General features: G+C 38.3%; 1 protein-coding gene across 1 annotated transcript in view; it reads right to left on the reverse strand.

Annotated features, from left to right (window-relative positions):
* plxna4 (plexin A4) overlaps positions 1 to 18,896 on the reverse strand; it is a 268,637-nt gene that overhangs the window by 86,467 nt on the left and 163,274 nt on the right. The window contains exons 7-12 of the mRNA XM_044108055.1: positions 16,196 to 16,349; positions 12,812 to 12,911; positions 11,744 to 11,858; positions 3,268 to 3,468; positions 2,443 to 2,539; positions 630 to 820 (exon numbers count right to left, since the gene is read on the reverse strand). Of these exons, the coding sequence (XP_043963990.1) occupies positions 630 to 820; positions 2,443 to 2,539; positions 3,268 to 3,468; positions 11,744 to 11,858; positions 12,812 to 12,911; positions 16,196 to 16,349 (858 nt within the window). The remainder of the gene's footprint in view (positions 1 to 629; positions 821 to 2,442; positions 2,540 to 3,267; positions 3,469 to 11,743; positions 11,859 to 12,811; positions 12,912 to 16,195; positions 16,350 to 18,896) is intronic.

Raw genomic sequence — 18,896 nt, forward strand, 5'->3', positions numbered from 1 at the left:
GTTTCCTGAAATCAAACAGCTGAATGGAATCACATTTTAAAAAAATCTGCATGACCTTTTGATTCAGGTGTATTGAAGCAAACATACAACTTAAAGTTGTATGTTTGCTGGCTCTGTAATTGAATTTGACATATGTACAAACACCAACTCGTAATTTGATTAAATATAAATAAGCGTATATGTTCAGTAAAGGCCTCAGGCCTTTGTGGTTTTAACCTGATAAATAAAAAAAACAATATTAATATGAATGCTTTTGCAGTGTTAATTAGGTCAGTCACTATTTACCTAAGAGTCAGGTAAATAAAGGAGTGCAGACTATGAAGCAATTCTCAGAAACAGAAGTTATACAAAGACACGATTCACAGACCATTTTTGTCAGTTTTACAGTAAATATTTGAGCTGGTTAAGAAAAATGTGGACACTTTCACTGGAATTACTAAAGAGCTTTCTGTACAGTGAATAAGCTGCTTGATGCTTCTTATTCATGTTTTGCTTTGAAATAAAATGTGGTGTACTCCCAAATGCTTTATATGAATTCTGACCACCACTCACCATTTTAAACACACTTTACTACTTTTTGGGTACTGTTTTGTATAACATGCATGTTTCTCCTGGTGTTTTTGTCTCACCTGTGTGATTTTGGGGTTGGTGCATTTGCTGTTGATCCCATTGGGCTCGAGCAGCTGGTTCTCTGGAAGGAAACAGTGCTGCTTGAGGGTGCAGCGGTTCTCTCCCTTGCACCAAACACACCCAAACAGTGGGTCTGCTTTCAGACATAAACCGCAGCTCCCACGCTGAGCATCACACTTATAAAGATGAACTGTGCAGTAAGAAATAAAGGCAGACAAAGAAAATGTGGAGGGAAGGGAGATCAAGTTATTCAGGAGAAATCACTTAAAAAAGGCTAAACCACTATACACAACCTGAACTCTTACAAATATCTCATTAAACCTGCCATCATCATCATCTTCATACACTCGCATTCCCTCCTGCCTTGCCTCACCGGGCTTCCTACAATGCAGTCTCCTGCCTCTCGTCACCCACCACGCATTTAACATATCATCTCCATGGCAACAGACCAGCCATTTTCTCTTTTAATTGCCATTAGATGCATGTGTGAAGTGCCCATCAAAAAATGCCCCGAGAGATGCTTCCTCCGCAGGCAAACAAAGGTAGGAGGCGGTTTAAGAAGCGTGCTCCATTTCAAGCGTCTCCTTTGTAACTTTGGTTGCCTCTTTGATTCTGCACTCACACTCAAGGATATATTTTTGCAGATGTGTTTTTTACACAGACACATGTAAACACAGCCACAAACACCCTACAAAGTTTGCCTTGCAGCACAGTGTCATTTTGGCATATAATCCACATTTTAACAATACATTTCATGAGCCTGACTCCCTTGCATTTGGGGAAAACAAGGGGTTGCCTTTCAGAGAACTAAAACCCACTACCTACTGATGTTTTCCTGGTATAGCATAAACTGTTTGCAGTAGTGAATTTATAGTGGCCATTGGTACTTTTGACAATGTGTGAAGATGGCATGTGACACTACAAAATAAAACCAACAACTAATGAGCTTGTAAGCATGAAGTGTTGCAAACTTCCGTGGTGGATGGCTATGTTTATTGGACTTCTCAACAACACTTTTTCCTTCCACTTAACCTTCTATTAACATGCTTGGGTACTTTGCTCAGTGAATAGCCATCTGCATTAGCAATATCTTCTGGAGCTTGGATATCTGCTGGGAAGCTGCCAATTCATCAGTCTTTCCCAATATTGTGTAGGCCGTAGCATAACATGTCTGTATTAAAATCAAGTTTAAATACTCCACTTTTAAGCTAAATTTTGGGTTATTATTAACTATAAGTCATATTGATCAAAACTGACAAATAAAGTACTTCCAATATATCCATTGATGTACAGTTTTTTTGGTTTGTTTGTTTTACACTGCTGTAGTTTTCCAATAATAAGTCAACAGCAATAGGAGGAGTTTGGCAAAACTAAGAAGGAAGGCAGTAAGGACAGAAAATTTAATCACAAAAGTCCTATGGAAAAAAAAAAAAGAAATAATAATATTCCAGAGAAACAAATAAAGTGTAACCCAGAGAGTTAGAACAGCAATTTGGAATGCAGCCATATGGGAAAGAGATAGACAAGGCAAAAAAATAAAAAAATAAAAAAGGAGGATGTGTTAAAGTTAACCACTCTTCATGGCAACATCAGGAAATAGATGCTTCACCTCAGCACACCACCACCTGTTGCTATGGAGACAGGCTGCAAGGGCAACAATTGGGAGGCAGCAGATCCACTGAATATATCTTCATGCAAGTTTGTCAGGAGACCACGTTGGACTAAGTGTAAAGTGAATAAGTTGGTGAGCAGATGTGTTTCTGTGTCGCTGCACATGATCACACCAACGCCTGCATCTGTCTGAATGCTCACCTTTGTTGTGGGCAGGGTTATCAATGCTGAAATCTCCGTTCCAGATGACGGTCAGCTCCACAGGAAGACTGCTCATCTCCATCCCATCGTAGAAATACTATAACCATGGCAACCAGAGAAGGAATGAGTGGCATTGCAGGGAGAGAGGGAAATATTTATACTGTGTATTATTTCTGTGTTCAAATGCCATTAGTGCCCGATTTCCTCTTTCATCCCAAAAATACATCAGCAACAACAGGTGGCTTTATACTCAGCGAATACACACACATACCCCCACACACGAACACACACATACCCCCACACACACACACCAGAGAGCTTTCAAAGATTAGATTATTTTTCATTTGGTTCTGTAACACCAGCAGCAAGAGAGGCTGGTGCTAGAATCATAATTTTCTGCTAAATTACAGTTTCCCTCTTTCACAGCTCAATCAAACTACAGTGTTTGCCCCGTACTGTGATTACACACCCAATCCCACCGACATCTTGACATGCACACCCAAACACACACACATGCAGAGTGATGAAGATAGACAGGAAGATGGAATGTTATTGTATCAACAGACGATTAGCATCACGACAAGCATAAAGCCTTTTATACTTGCTGTCAATGCATTATTCATTGAAAGGATGGAGCCTCAATAAAGGGGAGACATAGTTAGGCTCTTGTCTCATTTAATCCCTTTATATCGGAAAAACTTAACTTACCTTTTAACAGTGGAAATATCAGTGAAAGGAGTATAAATTTTGATGGCAAATACCGGGAGTCTTTACTGAAACTTGTTATGTGAGCAAATGTGAACCATTGTTGATGCTAATTCTTACCGATGTGTTTTGACATTGCACTGAGGAGCTGTTAAAGCGCAGGGCGGGGACTCTGTGCTCACTTCCCTGGATGGTTAGGAGGCACTCGTAGCCCCTCTGCCCAGACTGTGGCTGGGGTAGGTTCTTGGCCCGCAGGGTGATGGGCTTTACCACATTGACTGGAACCAGTATCCTGTCTGCAGGCAGCAACTGTGGACAGCCCTGAAACAAACATAAATGTTGGGTTATCATTTATAATATATGATTAATATTAAATTACTATGGCAGCATGTGTGTGTTTTTGAATACTGTACTAAAAGTACACAGTAAGAACCCTGACTGAAAGATATTTCAGTGTAAGGATGGCAGCATGTGACATGAGAAAAATTTAACTCCATGAACTGCATATGTGGTCACAAAAAATACACTTAAAAATGTCTGAAAAATTACTCCAATCCCTTCAACATTTTAAAAATAAGATCATTATATGTGATTTATGTGACAGATCCACAAAAATCCACTGTCAACTGTGGATTTCTTATTGAGATAATATCCAGATCGGTGGAGAACACAACTAACACTTGACTGTCAAAATATTCATCTACTCCAGCTGTGGATCTTTACTGTGGGTCTATTGGCTGCTTCTCTGACTGGTGGACTTCTTATTCAGTCTGTTAGTTTTAGGTGGATGACTATGTCTTGGTAAGTTCGCAGTTGTGCCGAACTCTATTTTCAGATAACGGTCTTAACAGTGCTCCGAGATGTTCAAAGCTTTGATTATTATTCAGAAATTGTGCTCTGCTTTAAACTTTTCCACATTTGATCCCTGACCTATTTTGTGCGTTCCTTGGTTTTCATGATGAAGCATGCATACTGATATTCTAATTAAATGACAGACCTGTTCACATTCAGAAAATGAAGGACAAGTCTGCTCTCAACTCTACTGATACTATCCTAAGGATGGAAGCATTAATTATACATTGAAGCAGACACTTAAGGAAGAACTTTAATACTAATTTACTAGATATCCAAGATGCATGCATACTGAAGTTTTTTTCTTGTATTTTTAAGAAACACAAGATTTTGCAGATGTTTCCAATATATGTTTAATAATAAAATAAATAAAAATGAATGACAAGCACAGAGAAAGGGAGTGACAAAAAAACAGAAAAAAAAATGTGAAAGGGATGTTAAAGGATGAAGAGACGGCGTAGGACAAAGTGGCAGGTCAACAAGTAAAACAAATGGCATCAGGACAGCAGAATAATCTGACAAGAATACATGTAAGGTAAAATGGAAGGGGGGCAAAGACAGGTGAGCATAATAAATACAGAACAACACTTCCCTGAACACATTGCAAAATGTTCCGTGTGTTTTGCAGAAGAGCAGCAGACAGGGAAAACAGCAGAGAAAGGAACAACAAAAGAAGACCCAAACTGAAAGCGGCAGGAACACCATTAAGGGCATGTGACAGGGGAAGCTTTAGTATGTCTAAGAGAGAAGTGCAAAGAGGGTGAAAAGAAAGGAAGCAGATAAGAGAAGCCCCATAACGGATGGACCTGGGGAGGGGGAGCAGGAGGGGTTGAAGCAGAGCACATGTTGAACTGTGTGATAACACTTGTTTGAAGTTCATTAAAAGCCACTTGATTTGGGTAGGCTGAGTGAGTGACTGACTAGTGAGTGACTCAATCACGTGGTGAGAGAGCCGAACGCTCTGTGACACCATTCACAAAGTCATTATAGATAAATGACACACAGAGGGGGGTGAGTTCAGCGGTGGAGGAGAGGAAGGTGGCGGTGACTGTGTTTGCTCTTCCAAATCTCATTTTCCTAAGAACGAAGGGTCATATTTGGAGAATGAAAATGAGCGGGAGAGCAAAGAGAGATGCAATCCATTTTTAATCACATCTTTTCCAGTTAATAGACATGAACAATGGGGACAATAAATCTGATCTGGTTTGTGGAAATGAAAACACGGAAAGCACTGGAGTATGACCTAACATAGCGCCTGAGTGGAATCTTTAAGACACAGATCTACAGCGATAGAGCTGTGAAGTGATGATGAGACTGAATTTTACACACACATGCTAAGATAAATGCCTGTTGGGCCAAGTTATAATAATTTCATTTCAAACATACAAGAAACTTTGTTTCACATAGACAAGTATGATATTTTAGCATTTTAGTAAAATATGCGATTTGAAATAAAAACAGTAATGATCCAATTGCATTTATTTAAAACAAAAACCAAAGCTTCAGAATTACATTAGAGTTTAAGGATGAAAACCTAGCCAGTAACCACAAAGTCAGACAAATCATACCTTGAATAATGTTTCAATATGGCAACATGTCTGGAGATAGAAAAACATCTGAATATATTTACTTTGTGGCTACAGATCTGAATCCAAGTTGCCTAACATATCTGTGCACACATACACAGAACATCCCCATTTTATCATAGTCATAAACTAATGTCATATCAGGCTTATAATTTCAAAGCACATATCCCCATAGACACCAATTCAGAACTGCAAAATGCCGAAATGCCAAAAGGCCTAGTTAGTTTTTGTGAAATAAAATTAAAGCAGAAGGTAAAAGCATAATAAAAGTTTTGATTACTGCATATTTTTATGTGCATTTCTCTGTTTCGTAGCTTTGATGTCTGTTTGTAAATAAAAATAGAAAATAAGATGCACTGAAACAACAGCATGTGAACATTTTCAGCATTATTAAGGGTTGAAACAAACAAAGATTGCATATCTTCCTAGTTGGCTCCAAATTATGATTTCGCTCCGTGTTGTTGAGATTTATGTAGATGTTTAGCTGATGTAATGTGCACGGTTTTATTATTATTCTCCACATGCTTAAGTGCAAACACCCCAAGAGTCAGTGGTTTACTCAGATGCCTACTTAGATGACAGCACTTAACATAAATATACTTAATATCCCACTGCTATATGGCAAGAACATTGCATATCTTGATAAAAAAATAATTAAACTCTTCTAGATTAATGTACAGATTCGTATCAGACTGCACTCATAACTGACAACCTATTGTACGGAGTATTATCAAGAGGAAGGTGAAAGACGTTAGACCCAATGATACAAACAGGCACAAGTTTATCATTAAAGCAAACAGAGCTTTCAATACACCTCACAGACCGACTGGCTTCAGGTTATGCCACATTGATGCTGTTACTCATGCAAAAGCAGCTTGAGCAAATGCTAAGTCCATATACTTTCCAGTATATGAATATCATTTTTTAAATGTTAAGTTTTATGTAATACTTAATCTTTAAAATTACCTCTATGCTGTAAACTTCAAAATTAACAGAAATACATTTTTCCAACCCTTAAGGATCTTTTGAAATGCAATTGATGCCTATTTTATTTTAAATTAACTAATCATAGGTGAGTTTTAAAGAACTGAATTGAAATATAAAACTAAATACAGAAAACACCTTTTCTCATGTGATAATGACATGCTTTAAGACATTCTTACATTCTGTACTTCAAATTTTAAAGTGAGACACTGTACAGAGTTTTCATTAACACATCTAGTTACTGTGTTGCTTTTGTGAAAAGTATTGACAACCTGTTTAATGGATTATTTAGGAGAATGTGGAGAACTGACAGAAAATGTTGGGAAGTATATAGTTTCATCTTCAAATCCATTTAATTAAATATAACTACTTATCTGAATATACCAATTCATTACACTCACGAGGGCAGAGATGTCTGCTACATGGTGACAAAACCTCTTATCCTCATTTCCTTTATACTCTTTACACTTTCATCTTGCTGAAGAAAGACTAGAGAACCAGATTTGATGAAAAAAAGACTGAAACTGTGTCCTGTAAATGTGCATTTGTGTGAATTTACAACTTGAAACACAGCAACGGCTGTGTTTCAGGTTGTAAATGTTAGTGACAGGGAATGTAATCAAGGACTTTAACTGAAGGACTATAAAGAGAAAAGTACCTGTAAATAGCATGACTCAACATATAGGTGACTGAAAATAAAAGTTGCCTTCTGTTTTGTGTTTTGCTCTAGCAGTATCTCTCTCACTCTTTTTCCCTCATCCATTGTCATTTCCTATGTACATCATGTCTTTTGCCATGTGAAAGGTCGTGTAATTATATAATCACAAATTTAAAAGATGCATTTTGCATTTGCTTGTGTTGTCTTTGATATTTAAAAATAGTTGAATGTTCAGAATCTATTAAGTGTGACAAACGTGAGAAAGCAGAAAGGGGCCAAACACTTTTTCACACCACTGTATATGTATATATATATATATATATATATATGTATATATATATATATATATATATATATATAAAAAAAGCAGCCAGTGCAGTTCACCTATGGTTCATCCCTTCTCAATGACCAATCTCACGTTTCTCAACAAGCCCATCACTGATTCGCTCTCCTCCCTTCTTTTCCCCGACTCCTTTTCTTCTTGGGGACCTACTTAGATCTGATAATTAGAGACTGGTGGGAGGTGTGAAGGGTGGAGATGTGGAAAGTGACAGAGAGTAGGAAGCAGAATGGGAGCTGCAAATGTAAAAGCCCTTGGCATAGTTTGAAGCTAAAGGGAGAGAGAGGGTGGGCGATGGCAAGAAAAATAGAGAAAGGCCCATAATTATAGCAGCGTAAGGTGTGAAGATGAAAAGGATCTTAAGTTTTTAGACATATATGTGAGCACCAACACCCTGTGGTAATCTAAAGCTTCCCAGTTTCTGATTTATCATATATCTATAACAGAGCCTAAGGCAAAAACACTCTCGTCCTTTCTCTTTGCTAACTCTCCCTGCCTGCAGGTGCTTCTCCTTATTGCTATTACTTCACTTTTAATCTTAAATAACATTTCAGTTGTACTGTGTTTTTACCATTTTCTCCTAATGGAAAACTAACATTTAGAAAAATCTTCTTGTGTTGTTTAGCTTGGTTATGAAAAAGCTATTACTATCAAAATAAAAGTTGAGATAACAGTGCGGCAACAGCTGAAAGTTTTCCTCTTACTCATTCAATCTTAGAATTCACTTAAATGTTCAGTGGAAGCACAAAAATAAAAACACCATTTGCTTATATTTGTTGCCATTAAATAGAAATAAGTGTAAAAGATGTTAAAGTTGTAAAATTATGATTATTATTAGTAGTAGTTCTAATAAAAGCAAACCTAAAACAGCTGTTTTAGGTTTGCTGCCCACAGAGTTTCAGCATAAATTTTCTCTGCTAGTCACACGATTTCAGGGATCTAATGTTTCTTTTCAACTGAGCGGTAGAGTTTGCTTCAGTGTGGTTTGGTACACTATTATTTAGTCACAGGAATCCAGGAGAGTAATTCCAGTCAGGATTCTGACTGGACAGGCAGGGATAAAAATGATAAACCTGTATACTCAATGTTGAGTCATGTTGGTACGATGACGAACATGACACACTAATATTTTTTGGGCTTGTCGCAAACAGTTACATTGTTCTGTCCCCAGTCAACGGACTTTGTTGTGTGATCCTTGTAGCTCCACCCTAACTGTATTGAAGCATTGATCTATGTACCTGCAACTGACTTTGGCCCAGGAATGGAGCGATACTGGTCAGTTGTATGGTCCACTTTTACAACAGAAACAGACACAATAGTGTATCAAACCACACCAACCTGTGCCATAATACTAATTGAAAGCGAGGCATTAAGGATGTGCAGCATAAAGGGAAATCTTCTTAATAGGTTGAAGCAGTAATAACTTTAAAACTGTTATAAAATTCCCCAAAATAATCTGAAAATCAATTCAAAATTCACTGATTGCCAGTACAGAAACCTGAAGATTAATCCTTCAGTTTTATTACCTAAACAACTTCAAATTTGCTTTCCTTTACTACTGCTTCCTTCTTGCATATTGTCTTCTAACTCTTCAACCCTCAGCTCAGAAGACAACATTGATTTTCCTATGAATTGAAATGAGGTAGTTCTCTGCACCATTCCCATCCAATATTGGCAGCTAACAGCTATTACAGTTGGCATTTAGCTTCTTTAATAAAATTATCCTGATCACCTAATCAATAAATTGCTGGTAAATAAACTTCATGACATTGCTCACCGCCGCACAGTCAGGAAGTAAATAATGCAGGGAGATGAAAAGTGCGGTATGAGCTGGGAGATAGTGAAATGAATTCAGTGACATTAATATTTTTGTGTTTTCTGTCTTCCTACCAGCCGAATATATTAGGGAAAGACTTGGCAGCAGCTCAGGATATGAACATGCTGTGTTGTAGACAGGAAAAGAAGAAAGGGAAATATCCTCCTGTGGTTTTCATCAGACAAAGAGAATGGGAAGTGTACCCAGTTTTATCACTTTCTTATGGTGATACATTGTGTGCGCATTGTGGATATGGACTACAGTTTGAGGAAGACGGTAAACGCACGCTGTACAGTAAATGAACAAGAACAATCCATTAAATAGAGGGTAACCAGTTGTTCCTTCATTTGTGTATTCAAGTTCAGCTTCATGAACAGTCTTTGTTAGAAAGCCAGAATCTCTATGTCCTTGAGATGTACGGAGGGCAAACAGGCCAACGTCTGATCCCTGTGCCCATATCGTTGCTGGCATGGATGAAACTCCCAGGCCTGGCTTAAACTCCACCCTGCCCTGCATACTAACATCAAGCTCAAGCAGTGGGGAGATTCTGCTGGCCTCGCTTATTAACATAGAGTTAAGGGATTATTGAGATCACTGCCTCAAATCCCTTAATTGTAATAGTTAACAAAAAAAAATGTGTGTCAGCAGAAAGAAGAGACCTCATTTTATTGTAAAGTTGACGCATTGCCTTTTGATGGTGTGTGTGCACGTTTCTAAGCTTTGTATGCATGTGTTGGAACCATAATTTCTAAACAGCATGTAAAATCTGTCAGTAAATACATCACCTTGGAATTAAAGGGTTAATTAAAAGCAAATTAAAAATCATTAAGCCCGCATGACACCTGCTTTTTAAATCCCTCTTTATTTATTCTTTTCTTTTAGCAAGCACACAATATGAGAGGATCCGCACATTATTAACATGAGTCAATACTGACCACCAGTGTGTAAGCTAATTAGAAATGTAAACCTGCAAAGAATTTTGCTTGGGCGAAACTAAGTAGGCAGTTCATAAAGATAAAGTACGGGGAAGAAAAAGAAAATAGTGTGCAGGTTGAAGTGCTCAAGGGGAAGGAAAATGGGTGGAAAAACACAATTGAGAGCAGACTGCTCATCAAAAGAAGCAATCTGACTGAGCTCGTCTCTGCCTGTCGTATGCCGTCTGCCAACCCAGACATGAGTACTAGTGATCTTCATCAGACCTCACCTCAGGCTAAGATTAACAGGCCACTAAGTCCCTGTACATCCCTCCCCTGAAAGCCACAGTGAATTGGCAAAGTACAGGCAGGCTAGCACTGTCACAGAAACAAATGCACAGAGTAGAATTGCAAATAACTGCATACTGAACCCACAGTCTCAAGTCTCAGGCACATATCTCAACCTTCCCTGATCTCTTATCGTTTCATGAAGGCTACAGCAGTAACTGAGTAAAATCTCCACATGTGCTCATGTGATGGGGAGTGGCTGGGTTGGAGGTCAGTCGCTTACCGTGCCCCTTCCAGCGCACAGCTCGTCCTCTGCAGCAGAGCTGCCTAATTACAGCCGGCTCTGCTTCAGCGGGAATAGAACTGCCTGCCAATATTATTGATAATTCACAAAGAGTAAGCTGTTGCAGGGAATAGGGATGGGCATGTGAAATGACTCAGTTTTATTAGCTTCTACTGCCCTTTGAAGAGCAGTCAAAAGCAAGACATGCCAAGAGACTCATGCCAGATGGAGGTACTACGATTGAGAGGTGTTGCAATCCTTTTAACACGACACTTTTTGCACACAAAATTTTAGAATGAAGATATTTCTCATATGTAAAAACATTTCCTTTCATTTTATTTCACCAAAGTCAATTTACTACCCACACAAAAACACCTTTTAAGGATAGTAAATATACACGAATAAAATCTGGTTCTAACAGCTCAAAAACAATGTCTTTAGCCCCAGACCTAATTTACTTATCCTCTTGCTTCCCTGGTCTACAGTGGGTAGGCTTGTGCACACTGACCCATTCTTCAGTGGCATAACATTTGTTGGTAATTTTAGTTCTCAAACATTTTTACTACCCAAAAAACTTGAGAGCAGGCCGTGATCTCAACATTAAAGAACAAAAGATGTCAGGGTCTATCTAATCAATGATCTGGGAAATCATTTTCATGTGAGGGCGTGCTGGTGGGGGCTTAAGCCTAAAACAAATTAAACAATTAAGAAGAAGCAATATTGCGTTGTCACAATTACTGACTGTCTTCCATTTCAAAATGAGAAGAAATACTTGAATCAGAGAAGCATGTGCATTCTCTTATGAGAAATAGTTGAAGAATATATGAGAAGCAAACACATTTTCTTAAAACTGTTCCAGTTTCAGATCAACTGACCTCAGGATTCTTGACTCGGCCCTCCTGGAAGGAACAAGTACGAGGGTCATGGGTGCAGTCATGCCTAAATTTACACCAATGACACTTGTAGGGACTGCTGACACAAGACAGACACCTAAAAATGGAAAGATATTTTTAATTACTAAGGGATATTAGAAAACAGAGAAAAAGCTTAGTTAATCTACTTGCAGTTGCAGTCAGAAGATGCATGCAGTCATAAGGAACACTGTAATTTCTGAATTTTCAAAGTGCATTTGACAGCTTTATTTGGAAAATAGAATAATTATGCAATACACAACTTCAGGGCTTATAAAAATATATATTCTTTGGAAGCTATCTCATATTTTCAGACAACCACAGAAGGGTCATAACTAGATAATTACTATGGAAAATTCTAGCTGAAAGTTTGCCAGATTTATAGTTATTGATAATTAGTTCATCTTGGATCGAAGACAACTTTTAAACATGCGCTACATAATTTCAATACGGTTGGGAGTTTTTCCAAACTATCCTGATTATATGTTTTGAATCACTGTTTTGTTTTCCTTCTTGGTAGAAGTCAAACTGTGAACTGATCCATCCCAAACTGTATAAATGTTGGTTTCTCTACAACCAATATTTTACCTGTAAGAATATTTATGAATTTCTTAGAAATACACCCACAATAAATTCAGGTAAGTACCAAATTCTAATCTTTGAAAAATGCTCACATTGTAACTGTACTCCACCATCCAAAAAAATTTCTAATTCATAATTAAAAGTCAAAAATGTCACAGATGAGTGGATGTAAACATCTGTGCAGAACTGTAATTATGTATAAAAAGAAAAAAAAACATGGCTATTTCATGACATAGGGTGCAGAACTATAACAACAGGCCTGCAGGTGAGTCTAAACTTTAAATGTCAAAAGAGAGAGAAGAAAGCTGGCTAGAAATGTTACATTCTGAAATCCCTCTAGAGCAACGTTTCATTCTGGAGCTCCAAAATTGGTACATGATAAAAGTAATAAAACACTGCTGCAGATTGTGATTGAAGTGTATTTAAAAACAGCAGTAGAGGTTGACTTACGACTTGTGCACGCTGCAGTTGTAGAAAACAAAACTGGCATTTGCAAAAGCCAGACCGGTCTCCTTGGACTTTAGATAGAGCTGAACAATCTGGTGGTCACCTAAGAAAAAGTGGCAGATGGTCAAAATTGAAATGACGGTTTTAAAACACTTATCGAACAAATTATTGATATTTACTGCATGAAAATGTATTCTAATAGTGCTCATCTGTCTGATACAGAAGCAACAGGTGATGATCTTGTTACATTGACACAAGATGTCTCTTAAAAGGCGGGAATTAATGCTACAGTTCTGTTAAGTCCCTCTTTTCATGGAGCTGTGCATGAAGTTGTGCATAGACATGTCCTTTGGGATGGGCAGTATTCCCACTGAAATCCCTTTGAGAACATTTTTTGACAAGTTAAAGAAAAAAAAACATTAAACAGAAACCATGTGCATTTTTGTGCAAGTGTATCAATGCGCACCTTGTCTGTATTAGGTGTGTCTTTTTGTCTGGCACTAATGAAGGAGTTCATGTTTAATTCATCAACACGTCTACACATCTAACTGCTCATTCTCTGCACTAGCTCTTTGCCTCTCCCTCTCATTCGTACTATCTTTACACACAGGTCTCTTCACTTCCTTCCACACTTTGACTCCCTGTCCCCTGTGTGTCTCCCTCCATCTCTCTAACAAAGAAGGAATCATTCATCAATCAGAGTAAAGCACCGGTGACAACGGATCTGTCCTAATTAGGCCACCTAAATGTTACCTTGAAGCCTGCTAACACTCTCCATCCTTCTCTCTCTTCGTCTGCTGCGCACGCTTTTCTTTCTATATCAAGCTTTGACTAATGAGCAGTAGTAAAAACAGAAGATGAAAGACACAAATTTAAGAAGCATTTTACTCTCTCGTCCTAGCAGAAAAACATATAGCTCACATTTGCCCGTCTGGGCAGCAAAGCTTTGTGTGTGTGTGTCTGTGTGTGAATGGGTTTTGGTGTACATATTTACACATTTATGTTTGCCTTATGGCGGTATTACCAGTTTTACACGTGGCTGACATAGCAAACGTTGAACAAATGTTTGTAATTCCCAGAATTTCAATGTCAGATGTGCATCTTTACATGGGGACTGCCTGTTCGTGGATTAACAACTCATACATTTGTTCACAGCAGCAGATATGAGGGGGATTTTTCTTTTGTCTCTTTGTCCACTTGTTAGATTAAAGAAAATATGAAGATATGAGTTCACAGATTAAAGTTTTAGAGTTCAGATCCAACAGGTTGCAATAAGTGTCAACCACTCACTTTTATTGACATTTTTCCCTGAATTATCTGAATTCAATATCTAAAATGGTAAAATGGCCAGCCGCATGTACAAAGTTTTAAAAAAAAAACAACAAAACAAACAAACAAAAAAAAAACTGGAAACGTACATATATAAGCCGCACCGGGCTGGATTTATTAAGGACACAGCCCTCTGTCTCCAACGCCGAACCATGGATTCGTTCATGCTGAGTTTACGTACAGCGGCTCTATTTCCCTCCTTTACTACCAGATCGACAGTCCTCAACTTAAAAGCTGCATCACATGAGTTTGAAGAAATGTCTCCGTTGTGCCTGCTGCTAGCATGTGCTTGTTCTAAATGAATATTAGCACTTTCTTCTTTGATTACCAATTTTGACTTCCAATGATTCACTTCCTGCTAAAGAGCCCCCTGGTGGTTGAAGAAAAAAGCCACAGTGGCTATAAACCGAATGGTTCAAAACGTGGGAAAAAAGTAGCGGCTTACAGTCCATATAATAAATATTTTTATAAAGTAGATTCAGATGTATATATGTATAATCACCTTCCATAAAAAAGATTCCATTATTCCCTTCGGATCAGATCCATTTGAGGGACAAATGTTAATAAATCCACACACAGACCAATAACTAATGTTCATTTATTCTAAACACATCCTAAGGAGTTGTTTGAAGAGTTGTTGAGTCGCTTGTGGTAATGAGAAAATAATCCATGGGGTGTTCTTTTGGTCTAACTAACTGAAGGGAGGATATCAAATTGTGACAGGTATGCATGCTTGTATTTGACAGGTGGCACTGACTAGATGTTTCTAGTGACACCATTTTAATTTCCTGGCAATAAGAGAGATCTCTACAGATATTATATATATATATATATATATATATATATATATATATATATATATATATATATATATATATATATATATATATATATATATATATATATATATATATATATATATATATATATAAAAGACCGAAACTACTAACAATGCATGGAGGGTTCCACCCCAAATCCAGCACCCTGAGACTCAACAAAAGAAGGAGGCAGAGGACTAGTGAGTGTGAGAACCACTATCCAAGACGAGACATCCAAGATCCATAGATACATCAGGGACAAAGCCTCAACAGACAATGTGCTCAGTGAATGTCTCAAACAATGGGGAACAGAAGCTGAGGTGCGGAGGAACCATCATGGGAGGACAAGCCCCTGCATGGGATGTACCACCGCAACAAATAACGAAGTGGCTGACATCAGAAAATCCTACCAATGGCTGGAAAAAGCTGGACTGAAGGACAGCACAGAGGCCCTCATCATGGCCGCCCAGGAACAGGCCCTAAACACCAGAGCAATTGAGGCCCAGATCTACCACACCAGACAAGACCCAAGGTGTAGGTTGTGCAAGGAGGCCCTTGAGACACTCCAACACATAACAGCAGGGTGCAAGATACTGGCAGGGAAAGAATACATGGAACGACACAACCAAGTGGCAGGCATAGTGTACAGAAACATCTGTGCAGAATATGGACTGGAACCCCAAGATCAAAGTGTGGAGAATGAATGAGCTAAGATCCTGTGGGACTTCCAGATCCAGACAGACAAAATGGTGAGGGCGAACCAACCAGACATAGTCGTGGTGGATAAACAACAGAGGAAAGCCGTTGTGGTGGATGTGGCAATACCAAGTGACTGCAACATCAGGAAAAAGGAGCATGAGAAACTAGAGAAATACCAGGGCCTAAGGGAGGAACTGGAGAGGGCCTGGAAGGTGAAGACCACAGTGGTGCCTGTGGTCATCGGGACCCTCGGGGCAGTCACCCCCAAACTGGAACAGTGGCTACAACAGATCCCAGGAACAACATCAGACATCTCAGTCCAGAAATGTGCAGTCCTAGGCATATATATATATATATATATATATATATATATATATATATATATATATATATATATATATATATATATATGTGTGTGTGTGTGTGTGTGTGTGTGTTTATAAAGCAAACATGAAATGAAATATCAAAACTGTGACCACATTTTACTTTAAGGAACAATGCATTTCCTGAGCAAACCTGCACCATTAGCCATGCTTCTTACCCTTGTCAACAATAATTCGTGGCATCTCCTTTTCAGCTGGCGAGGAACACTTGATCCGGTTTCCTTCTACCAAGCCGTTCATCTCAGCCAGGTCCTCAAAAGTGCAGTTAACACCTGCTGAAAGTTCTGGGACATTATGGGCTTCCAGCACCAACTGCAAAGACAATGGCATGAGAAGACTGTTAGGAATTATTCTTATGCAAACAAATTTAATCTCTAGGTTGTTGGCGATATGGAGAAGACATTAAGAAGATGATCCAGCAGTTTGTATACATCTTAAGAAGAAGGAACACAAGTATGAAGACATCAATATGTGCATTTTGAACAAGAAATTAGTGGTTTTAGAGGAGAAAAACATAAAAAATTGACACTAAATAGTGGAAGGTTCCATCTTTCACAATTAAAACACACCAGTTTCTTCCAATTATGGGTGGGACTGAAGAAGAATTTTTTGAATGAGAGGCAATTTAAGAAACTAGAGAAGAAGTCCAGTTGCATTCTACTTAAGAGCCTAGCATAGTAATTGAGGATTGTCAACATTGTTCTATACTTTTGCCCTTCTGCTATTTTTATAGAAATACAAATAAGAGGACAGTTGGACCAACCGTTTGTTTGGAACCTGCATTACTGAAAATAACAAAAAGGGGCTTCTTTACTTTTTCTCTCAAAGCAAAGAAGATACAAGAAATCTTGTGACATTTATTTTGGTTTAATTCTATACTTGATGTGTAGGTTACTAACTTATAAATTAGTTAAGAAAAGACCTTAGTGCAGATCTTGGTAGCAGTAGTTGAATTGATGCAGGGTTAAAGAAGAAGAAAGCAGAATGAATTCAGATGAAATAGTGCTTAGACAAGAGGAGAAACAATCTACTAGGATCACTGAGGAAACCAAATGAAACACTGAACCATTAGGCAAAGGCTTGCAAGTACACAGGCTAGCGGACTGTCACAGAACAGAGCATTCTTCAGGATATAAAATACGCTAATTTTTCACCATCATATGAAAATGCTGTATAAGCTCCCCTGGCACCTCAGGAAGAATGGCCTCATGTGAAGTAGGAAGTGAGGGAGAAACAAAAGTGTCCTTACACAAAAGAGAGGAAGATGTTGAGGAAGGTGGAGCAGGGTCAAGACCACAATATACATATTGATGAAAAACCCAGTCTGTAACGAGGGCTATGGTTTAAACACTGATTTCAGGTGTAACCAGTAGCACACTTTTGATGCATCACTAAAAGCTGCATCAGCAGCACAGAAGGGATGACCTGCACTGTTTTTATATTGCTATTTAATGAAAAGAAAGCAGCAGCTGCATAGCTATTTGCACTAAATCTCACATAAAACGGACAGTGAATTCCTAGCCCTGTCTCTCCTAAATCTCCATCCATCAACTCCTGATAACTTGCTTTTATTTGCTTTTCTTTTAAAGTAGTAAACAGCAAGACTCATGGTTTACTTTAGTGCATTCGGATAGAAAAAAAAAAAAAAAAGCCTTACCACTGAGGGAATATTTTAGAAAAAGCATCCACTAAGCATGCATTTACACACATAGCCTTCTGTGGTTGGTAAAAGCCATTTTGTTTCTGTAAGGGTAAGCAAGGATGTTAAGTCAGAAAGTCACAAATTTGCTTACATAAGCAACCTTGAAATAATCAGTGATGTCAGTAACGCCTTAATTTGTAACGCGTTACTGACGTCGGACCACTATTTTCAATAACGAGTAATCTAACGCGTTGCTGTTTCAAATCCAGTAGTCAGACTACAGTTACTTATCAAAATCATTTTTGCATTACTGCGTTACTATCTTCTTTTGTTATTTAATCGTATTTCCTCTACACGTCTTGTGGAGTGACCGACGTCTCTAATGTAAACAATGGAGGGAGATGCGCATTTTGTTGGCGGAAAAGCTGGAACTATTTTGAGTTTCTGTCGCCAAGTCTGATTATTATAAGCGGCTTTGGGCTTCATTTTTTTAAAGTCGCTTGCAGATTTGTGCCTTTTTGGGCTCGTTTTTGAACGTAAAGTTACTCATTTGGGCTTGGAAATAAGCAGAGACTCATAATAAATCCCAGAATTTGTCCGTCATTAAGGTAGTTTTAGTCAGTCTCTCCCTGTCCATCATTTCCAGGATGATGCGTCCCGCTGGGTCTTTGTTAATGTCAAGTTAATATATTACCTCTGAATGACGTCGAGCATCGCGTTGCGCTCCACGGCAAAACGGCAAACATTGAGACTAATATGAACAGCGCAATAAACGTGAAAACAGCCACGAATAAACGTGTCCGTAGCTTCCAATAATTATAATGGCAAGTTAACGCCACTATAATTATTAATATTAAGATAAGTGTCACAAATCTGTGCAGCAATCTGAGCTGTGGAGCTGCAGGAGGAGCTCTGTGCGCTTTGACACCAAATGCAGGGCCGTAACACAGAACCTGGAGGGGGGGGGGAAGGTTTAAAGTCCTTCTTAGAGTTTTCCAGACAACAGTGGACCACACAAACTACTCATGTTTTTTATTTTTTTGTACTGTTTTTTGTACAATCTCCACATTATCAGTGGAGTGTGTCTCCACTGATAATGTGTCTCCACTTATCAGTGGAGACACATTGTTGATATTACCATGATAAAATTGCTTACAATTAAGTATTAGCAAAGCTCAACGAGATTTATTTTTTTCACAGGAGGCAGAGCGTTGTTT

Source organism: Gambusia affinis, linkage group LG23, assembly GCF_019740435.1.
Source record: "Gambusia affinis linkage group LG23, SWU_Gaff_1.0, whole genome shotgun sequence".
NCBI lineage: Eukaryota > Metazoa > Chordata > Actinopteri > Cyprinodontiformes > Poeciliidae > Gambusia > Gambusia affinis.